General features: G+C 59.7%; 1 protein-coding gene across 1 annotated transcript; it reads left to right on the top strand.

Annotated features, from left to right (window-relative positions):
- The first annotated feature begins 2,499 nt into the window (after nucleotides 1-2,499).
- On the top strand, nucleotides 2,500-9,107 carry TMEM37 (transmembrane protein 37). The gene is made up of 2 exons (XM_054722989.1): nucleotides 2,500-2,586; nucleotides 7,364-9,107. The coding sequence occupies exons 1-2, from the start codon at nucleotides 2,566-2,568 to the stop codon at nucleotides 7,934-7,936; spliced, it is 594 nt and encodes a 197-aa protein (XP_054578964.1). The 5' UTR covers nucleotides 2,500-2,565; the 3' UTR covers nucleotides 7,937-9,107.
- The last annotated feature ends 364 nt before the right edge of the window (nucleotides 9,108-9,471 follow it).

Here is a 9,471-nt window from a genome sequence, read left to right as displayed (position 1 = left end):
TTACACCTACAGATAAACATGAACATGTTTAATGTACACCTACCTACACCATCCCTTATACTCGGAGTTTGGGGGCCCCTCAGCCCCTACCATGCATTGGTCACCCACACCCTGCAGAGCACGCCAGGGGGTCTTCAGACGGACAGAGGAGCACGGTGGCCTCTCTGCTCGTCAGCCAGGAGTTTAGACAGCCCCCCGTTTACCGAGGGCAGAACGGCAGGAGTATTTGCAGGGAGTCTAGGAATCCACATGCAAACATGTATGTTCTTCAATCAGAAACTATCATGTAGAATTTGGAAAATTTTGTGAAGTTATAAAAATGTTCTGTTTCAATCTTTAAAAACAAACAAACATAATTCAACCTAGTAAATTTGAAGATGCAATTGGCTTGATTAAGTGATTCATGAATTGGGCAGCACCCCATCTAGCAACACATCAGAGGGGGCTCCAAAGGGGGAATGAAAAATAAGAAACCCCAGGAGGACCTTGAATGCAAGAATCATGCCCACGGGCCATGATCAGAGAATGACTGACAGGGCCCTGAGCCAGGATTTCTCAAAACAAAAGGATGGGGTGGAGGTGCGTCTCTTGCTGGAAAAGTTTGAGAATCACATAAATATCCGCCGTAGGAGCTAGAGAATGGCGCATTTAGAAATCTTGAAATGTACTAATCAAATGAGTTCAGGGGGTCAGTCAAAATGCCATCCAGGGCAAAGTCAGGAGAGAAGAGGTCCCTCACCATTGGCAAGGTGACACCGCCTGCCAAGGAGGCCGCCAGCTGGGAAGCCTGCAGAGTCGAGTCAGGGTCAATCCATCCCAGCATGCTTCAGGGCAGGGGGCTCGGGTTTGGGGCCATAATGGCTCCAGGGAGCTATCTGTCTTAGGTTCCCTACTCCCTTGTCCTGGAATTTTCCTAGCTTCTTACTATGCTGTAACACCAGGTGCTCCATTCCCATGGCAGCCCCTGCTCTGGAGCCCAGGGCTGTGGAGGGAGGAGAAGCTGGTTTCTGGGACCCATGACTGTGGAGTGGCAGGTGGGGGCCATGGGGGTAAGGCCCCTAGCAGAGAGGGGCTGACCTGGCTAGCTCCCCTTTGCCTTAGTTCAGTGATCCTCAGACCAGCAGCAGGGGAGCTCCTTGTTAGAAGTAGCCCAGGCGGGGCCTCAGGCCAGATCCACTGTCAGAAATTCTGGGGTGGGGCCCAGCGGTCTGTGTTTTAACAAGCCCTTCGGGTGATTCTGATGCAAAACTGGCAAGAACTCAGACCCAGACTGGTTCTGCCAGGGAAGTCCAGTCCCGGCTCTCCATTGGTTCAAATGTGGGAGGCTGAGGGCATGGCCTCCTGCCCCGGGGCCTGAGGGCTGGGTTTGAGGGTTTTTACAAGGCCTCTTGGGCAGTGATGCAATCCATGGCCATCTGACTGGAGATGCAGATAACTGTAACTTTCCCCCTTTCCCACATGGCTCCTGGGGGAAAAGAGATAAGTGAGTTGTTTTGAAACCTTGGGTGAAGTGAGGGGGGAGCTGCCTGCCTGTCTGAATGATGCAAATAATGTCATTTACCCCATTTAGTGTCGGAGAGGGGGGGTCTGCTTTACCCCCCATCTTAACAACACACACTTCCCCACAAACTGAGATGGGAGGGGAGAGTCTTTCTTGGAAATTTCTACCCTTGGGCCCTCCTGCCCACCCCCATCCCTCTTGGTGTGGAGACTTTATGCACGCAGCCTCCTCGAGAATTCAGGCCCCGTTAGAAGGCGAGGAAGAAGAATAACCTGTGTTTTGTCCTACTGCCTTTTTGAGGGCACTGAGGAGGGCGGAGGGGTGCAGACCTGTACATCCCCCTTTCGGGAAGAGAAAACTGACGCCGGAAGGACTGACCCCGAAGGTTCCACTCCTCTCGCGCTCACTGAGGCCTCCCCGAGTCCCCAACCTTCAAAAGTATCTCGTTTTTACCCTAGGCTCAGAGACCTTAGTCCATCAGCCCAAGGTCACGCAGCGGGTGGTGAAGACCGTAGAGCCCGGTTGGAGCCTCCTCTCTCTAGACCCCACCTCCTCCTCCAGACCTGGCGAACCTGGGCTGGAACCCAATCCCCGGGCCCCCCGCTGGCGCCTCAGGCCCTCGGGCAGTCGGTCCCGGAGACCTGGTCCCCGAGCTTCGAGCTTCGGAAGCGAAGCAGAGACTCCCGGCTGACGTCAGCGGGTCAGCCCTCCCGCAGGGCCCCACCCTCCTCCCTGGGACCCGGGGGACAGGCCCCTGCGGGCGGGGGCCTCGCACCTCCCCGGGAGCCCGGCCTTCTCCAGCACCCGCCCTCCCCTTGCTCCCCGGGGGCTCCTTCGGGCGCCCCGCTGGCTGCGCAAACCGAGCCGCGAGGGCTGCGGCGGGGCCGGCCGAGCCCGCCCCGGGTTCGCCGCTCCGCTTTGAAAGGCGCCTCCCTCCCGCCCCCCCCGCCCCGCCCCGCCCCGCCCCGCCCCGCGGCCTCCCCGCCCCGCCCCGGGGAGAGGTCCCAGGACGGGCGCGGGCGATCGCGGCGAGCGGCTGGAGGGAGCGCGGCGGGCCGGGCAGCATGACCGCCATCGCGGTGCAGGTAGCCGAGCCCGGCGCCGGGTGCCCGCCAGGGTTGGGGTGTAAGGGGCTTAGCACCGCGCGCGAGGTCCGGCGGCGGCGGGGGGCCGGGCGGGGGGCCGGGCGGGGAGCCGGGCGGGGGGCCGGGCGGGGGGCCGGGCGGGGGGCCGGGCGGGGGGCCGGGCGGGGGCCGGGGGTGTCCGCCGCGCCGCCCCAGGCTGCCAGCTGGCGGGCTCGCGGACCGCAGTCGGGAAGCGCTGTCTGCTCCCCGGCTCTGCTCGCGCCCCGCCAGCCCACGGGACTCCCCAACTTCTCTGCCTCTCGTTGGAGCCACCAGCGCGGTCGGTTAGGCTCAGCGGAGAGGTCCCTCCTTTTTCAAAAGGGGCTGCGCCTGGCGTGGAGGGTGGACAGAATCCACCTGCAAAGGGAGGCTTGCCTCCCGTGATCCGAGGGGCGTCCCTGGGGAAGCCGACTTTCTTGGGTGGGGGCAAGACCGACCCCCCCCCCATTGCGTCTGCGGTTCTGGGACAGGGGGGGGGGTGGACTCGCTGGGCGCACGGACGCCTCAGAGCAAAGGGTCTGTGAGGGGGGCGGTCCGCACCCCCAAGTCTTGTTTTCTTCTTAGGGTGGTGCCTACGTGTGTGTAGCTGAGAAATCCCCCCCCCCAGAACCCCCATTCCTGCCCTCTCTAGGGCGGGGGCCTCTCCCAGGGGGTCAGCAGGTGGCCGGACCGCCACCCGCGCGCGATCCTGACGCGGAGACACCCCGCCAGCCGCCTCACCCCGCCCACGGGCTGTGCGGACAGGGACAGGGGAGGTTCCGTGACTCGGCAGCCCGTCCCAGGCCCCGCCGCGCCGAGCAGGGCAGACACGCTCCGCCCGGGTCACAGCGGCGGCCACTGCGATTCGGAGGTGAAGGAGCCTGTCCGTGCGGCCCACTAAGCGACAGGATCGCGATTCAAAACCAGGCTTCTTGGCCCCAAGTCTCCCTCGCACTCCCCTCCTCGCCCGCACAGCGCCCCAGAGGCACCCCGAGCCGGTCTAGCGGTCCCGGCTGCCGGGGTGGGAAGCGAGGAGGGAGCGCGCTGCCCCCCTCTTTGCTGCGGGCGGAATCTGGATCCCTGGGCAGGCACCCCTCTGGGACGGGCCCTGGGAAGAAGGGACAGGGGGGTGAGGCGGGCTGTGGGCTCGCCCCTCACGGAACTGACTGCCCGTTCCGAGGGAGACTTGTAAACAAGGGCTTAGGAGAGGTCGGGCAGTGAGTGCTAAATTAATGTGCAAAAGCTGAGGGCGGATGGAGTGGCGGGATGGGGGTGGCGGGTGCTTTGTGCGGTTAGGAAGAGGGTAGCAGGGAGACCGGTGGGTGGTGAGGAAGAGGAGGGAAGAGGAGCGGCCCGCTGGGGGAGGGGAGCAGTGGGGAGTCAGGTGAAGGCCAGGGGCTCTCTGGGGTTGGACACAGGCTGCCCTGCGGGGTAGGGTGCTGCCTTGTATGACAGTGGCCCCTGCAGCTCAGGAGCTTAACCAAGGTGCCAGGAACTGCTGTGAGCCCCTGGAGGGGTGACTCGTTTCAGTCGCAACCACCACAGGAGGTAGCCGCTGAGATCTCCCTTCATAGGTGAGGAGAGAGGGGATCACTTGCCAGAGGTCGAACACAGCTGAACAGCAGGCTGGCTGGCTTCTGGGGCTGCATGTCCAGCCCCTGGGGTGGCTCCAGCTGAGGATGGTGGAGGCAGGGGTGGGGGGGGGAGGGGATTTTGGAGGCTGTGTTGGGGATGTGGAGAATTAGTAGTGAGCAGCGCAAAGTACCTACTTGGGTGCAGATGGGGTCCTGGATTATAAGATCTTGGCCTGGGACTCAAAGGGACAAGAAATCATTCATTTGGGCTCACAGATGAATAAAGGGAAAGGTTTGCCCATTTTTATCCAAGAATGTCAAAGCTCTAAGATTAAAGTGACGCCCAAGGTCACTCAGCTGGGGGCTGGCAGTCAGGGGCAGAACTCCACTGCCCTCATCCGTTACCCACTGGACCTCCATGCCCACGCCGCCTCCAGGAGAGGATTCAGGCTCGGGGTCACTAGTGGAGATGCCAGAAGCCGGTGTGGTGCCAGGTGGTTAGGAACGAAGACTCCATGTGCATTATTATTGTTTCTAATGTTAATAGCGGGTGAAGTGGGAGCTGCACCTGTGCCACGCACTTTTAGTCCTCCGGCGTTTTACTGGTGGCGGGAGAGTTGACTGCGTGGTAGTGGGAGGGGAGGAATGAACTGACATCAGCTGTCTTCTCTTTCTGACCCTGGTGTGATAGCTGAGGGCTTAAAGTCCAGTCTGTGCTCGGGACAGGTGGGGCCGAGAGGGACGGGCCGTGCCTGTTCCCAGACGGCGTGATGTCTAGGGGCAGGAGGTTTCTGGGCCCCGTGTTCTTGTGACTTGTTCCCTGCCTCTGGGGCTCTCCCACCCGAGGACCTTATCAACCTCTGGGGCGTAACTCTGCCGGTGCCTTTATGGCCACTGCTGCTCTGCAGGAGTCACCAGCTCCACTTGGCAGGGGAGAGGACAAGGGCCAAGGAGGGTAAGAAAGGCCCAAGGACAAGCACCTTTTCTGGTTTGTAGCCAGAGGTCTCAGAGTTCCCTTGGTTTGTTTCTTAGCAGCACAGCCGGTTTTTCTAATGCTCCCCGATACGGACTCCCGATCCCCACCGTCTCCAGCAGGTTACAGGGATCTGTTAGTTGGAGTGAGGAAGGGCCCAGAGGCAGCTTCCCCTACTCCCCTGCGTCAGCACCTGGAAGCCCCCATCGGAAGCAGTTTGAGAACCACAGCCCAGACTCCTGCCTGGGTGCTCTCCGCTGCCCCAAGGCTGCCTTTGTCCTGACAGCTTGGGTCCCGCTCCGCACTCTCTAACCCTTTGCCAGTACTATCGAGCCCCCAACACGAGGCCCTGCACCGGGAAGGCCCCAGCTGGTGCTTTTGAGCATCTCCTCCCCTGCACACTGTCAGTTGTCTGGGCCTGGGCAGCGGTAACAGGCTTATTGTGATTTAGGTGAGTGAGCTTGGGCAAGTCACCTGACCTCTGCATGACAGTTTCTTTCTTTTCGTGAAGCTTCCTACTCTACCAACCTCACAGGTTTAGGAGTAAAATGGGACCCTCCAAAGCAGAAGTGCAGAAAGCAAATGAGGTCCTTATTCATGTAACCCTGGGACTGAAATTAGCAGTAGCTCCTGCTCACCTCTGCAAGTTAGCAGCCAGCCTGGTGTTCTTCTAGGTCCCTAACCGCAGGGCTGTGCCAGGAGCGTGGCTTTGCTTTGCGTCCCTCGCTGAGAGGGGTGGCCTGGACTTGCCTCTGGAAGCCTCCATTTGCACATGGTGCAGGGTGTCTCCACAGCCCGTTCAGTTCCCCAGCATCGGCTGTCATGCGTGCGCTGTCTTGTGTGAACTCACCTCCCCAAGCGGTGTGTAACCCGGTTGCTTTGCCACACACTGGCTGGCGGGAGACGGGTTTAAAGGCAGATTCAGGTGGAAGTGACAGTGGCTGCAAACTTGACCGTTCACTTATCCCATGGCTCTTCTTGCACACCCATTGGACGCCCAGGTCAAGCGCTGTGCCAGGTACTGGGACATAGTAGTTTCTCACGGGAAGGTACATAACATGTAATACAAGTCAGAAGGGAATGGATAACCTGTGATCAGAACGGTGGAGAAAACAGATGCCTGATGGGAAGTGATAGGAGGGGACCCGGTAGGCAGAAAAGACGTGTCTGACATTTTTAAAGAGCGGAGAAGAGGGGCAACCTGGAGCAGATCCTTTCAGGTGGAGAGGCCAATAGGTCTGAGGGAAGAAAGTTCTAGGCTTGGCCTAGGCCTGGAAGGAGAGCCTGAGTGAGGTGGCCAGGGTGGTCCACCGGGGAGGGAGACAGGGCGGATCTGCAGCGCTGGGGGCTGGGTAAGGAATGTGCTCTGAAGTGTTTCTTTTGCTTCCTGGAGGTTGGGAATGGCACTGGGTGGTGTCTGAGGGCTGTGAGATAAGGGACACCTCACGGGGTACCTGGCTCAGCTTGTCAGACGAGGTTGAGGGGACGCCTGTGCCGAAACCAGAGGTTAAAGGAGAGCCTCAGTGGCCCCACACCCCCTCACCCCACCCTCCAAGAAGCTGCCAGAACAGAAAGTCTGGTTGGCAAGTCCTGGGAGGGGCCGAGCAAGACTGAAGGGCAAGGTGCAAACATCACTGTCGGTACTGAGGACACAGTTAATAGGACGGAGGCCGGGGCCGAATGTGGAAAGTGCAGAACCGGCCGGGTGGGGGTTAGGAGGAAACTGGACCTCACTGGGGAAGTCCTGGCGAGAGAGGAAACGTGTTCCAGTGATTTTACAACCCTCAGCCTTCCAGGCAGTTTTCTTGTTTTGCTTATAAAGAAACCCAGGCCAGCTGCAAGCTCAAGGTCACACTAGCCAGGCCAGACAGGTTTTCCAAATTCAGGAGGGACTAGGATTCGCCAGCCAATAGAATTTGGATTTCTTCCTCATGAAGATCATTGAAGAAATGTCAGGGAACCCTTCGGGCCCGGAAAATAACTTGACAATGTGTACAGGTCTCCAATGGAAAACAGGGGACAGGTAGAAGGGGGAAAGGTCCCCCAAGAAGGAGGAGCGGGGGAGGAAGCTGAGTAAGGGCCGTATTCGAGGCTTCGTGGGAGACGGAGCAGAAGTCATGGCTGTGGGAAGTGGAGGCATGTTCAGGGTCTTCCCTGCGCAGGGAAGGGGTGGCGGGCCCTCCCTCACAGGCCACCTCTGTGTCTCTTCCAGGCCCAGAGGCTGCTGGGCCAGCGGCGGCCCCGCCGGTCCTTCTTTGAATCCGTCATCCGGACCCTCATCATCGTGTGTGCTGCGCTGGCCATGGTCCTCTCCTCCGTCTCCATCTGTGACGGTCACTGGCTCCTGGCTGAGGGCCGCCTCTTCGGGCTGTGGCACTTCTGCACCAGCTCCAACCAGACGGGGCCGCACTGCCTCAGAGACCTGAGTGAGGCCCGCGTGCCAGGGCTGGCTGTGGGCATGGTCCTGGCCCGCAGCGTGGGCGCCTTGGCCGTGGTGGCCGCCATTTTCGGCCTGGAGCTCCTCATGGTGTCTCAGGTGTGTGAGGACCGCCACTCCCGGCGCAAGTGGGCCCTGGGCTGCGTCCTCCTCCTCGTCTCGTTTGCCCTCTCCTCCGCGGGGCTCCTGAGCTTTGTGATCCTCCTCAGGAACCAGGTCACGCTCACCGGCTTCACCCTGATGTTCTGGTGCCAGTTCACTGCCTCCTTCCTCCTCTTCTTGAACGCCATCAGTGGCCTCCACGTCAACAGCATCAGCCAGCCCTGGGGCCGGCTGAGGGAGTTTTAGGCCCTCCTCCAAGGACATCGGGTTCTACAAGAAAGTGGTCAAGACGTGACCTCTGGTGGGGGTAGGGGTGGGACAGTGACCTTGGAACTGCTGCCTCTGACCCAATACCCTTTGGGTGGTCAGCCAGAAATGGCCCAGGGCCCTGTGCCCGGGGCCAGAGGCCAGGAGCGTGCCTCCATGCCACCAACTGCACAAGTGTAGCCAAGTTATTAGGATGCAGATTGTAGAACACATTTTAAAATCCTTTTCTTGAATCCTCCTTCCCAGGACGGGAATAGATTTGGAAGCAGCTCTGGTAACTGGTGCCTGGGCTGGCTGCGCAGCCAAGTGCTGTTCACACCTGCCGCCTGGCCCTGTGCTGGGAGACCAGCTGCAGGGTCCCTGGGGCCTCCGCGGTGGCTAAGAGTGGATCGATCGTCTTCCAGCTGAGGGTGTCCAGCCGGAGCCTAGGACTTCCTTCCACCAACTCAGGGGACCTCGGGGCACGCCTCTCTGCTTTAGCTTAGGCCATGCCAGGGAGGCAGAATGCAGGATCCCCTCAGGATTTCTTGCACCTGGTAGTTTTTCAAACCATTTTACTTGATTCGACCCCTGCCCTTTGGGGAACCCTATACTCCTTGCATAACCCCCCGCTTCCAGCAGCTGGCTGTCTCCTCTGGGGGCTCTGCCTGTGGGATTCCTGCCTGACCTCTTTGGGAAGAGTTTTGGAGCAAGCCTTCCAGAAAAGTCCACCTGACTTCTAATGCGCAGCGCTCCCTGAGGCAAGTGTGCGTGCCCATCTTTGGTGAGGATCAGGCAGCCTGAGGTGTACCATCTCTGATCCCAGGACACATTCACAGAGCAGTGTCTGGAGCGGCTGGACCGTGGATGATGGTTAAACTGAAGATGCACGCAGGTGAAGGGGACCAGGAACCAGTGAAGATTCCCATCCTCACCAGCAGATCAGTGTCTGGGGCATTAAATGGCCCCCTTTCCAGTGCCTTTGTGCCCTCAGCCCACTTCACTCCACCCTAGCCCTCCCGCTCCCCTGCCTAATGCAGTCTGGCCTGCCCTGGCTCATTCTGGCTGCCAGTGGGTGTATGAGCTTTTGGTCACTCACTTCCCCTTCCTGGGCTGGCCTGGGTGCTTGTACCTACCTCTTGTGTTTTATAAAATCTTTTATTCCAAAATGCACAGTCTGTGGAGATGGCTCGAGAAAGGTGTGGACCAATTGGTAATTGGAGGGCAGAGCTCATCAACCGTATAGGCTGGGTTCTTAGCCCTGGAGGTGGGCACCTGGCCTTTCACCAGGAGCAGTCTTCAAGGGGCAAAGGGTGACCTGGTCTCTGCAGAGGTGCAAAGGTGGGGGGCCAGGGCCCAGAGAGGGATAGCACTCACCCAGGGCCACCCAAAGCCGGGACCACTCACCAGCAAGATGCTCTTTCCTCTACACTGGGGGGCGGGGTCTCCACTCTGTCCAGATGCATGGCCCGGAGAGCGCTGGGAGTTTTTGTTTTGTAAAAGGATTTAAATACTGAGTGTTCTTTAATCCTCAC

Source organism: Eptesicus fuscus, chromosome 11 (genome assembly GCF_027574615.1).
Source record: "Eptesicus fuscus isolate TK198812 chromosome 11, DD_ASM_mEF_20220401, whole genome shotgun sequence".
NCBI lineage: Eukaryota > Metazoa > Chordata > Mammalia > Chiroptera > Vespertilionidae > Eptesicus > Eptesicus fuscus.
Note: the sequence above shows the minus strand (reverse complement) of the source record. Positions and strands in the feature narration are given on the sequence as shown.

Coding starts and splice junctions, on each gene's coding strand:
- TMEM37 (XM_054722989.1), top strand. CDS start 2,566: ATGACCGCCATCGCGGTGCAG. Junction 2,587..7,363: donor TGACCGCCATCGCGGTGCAG/GTAGCCGAGCCC, acceptor TGTCTCTTCCAG/GCCCAGAGGCTGCTGGGCCA.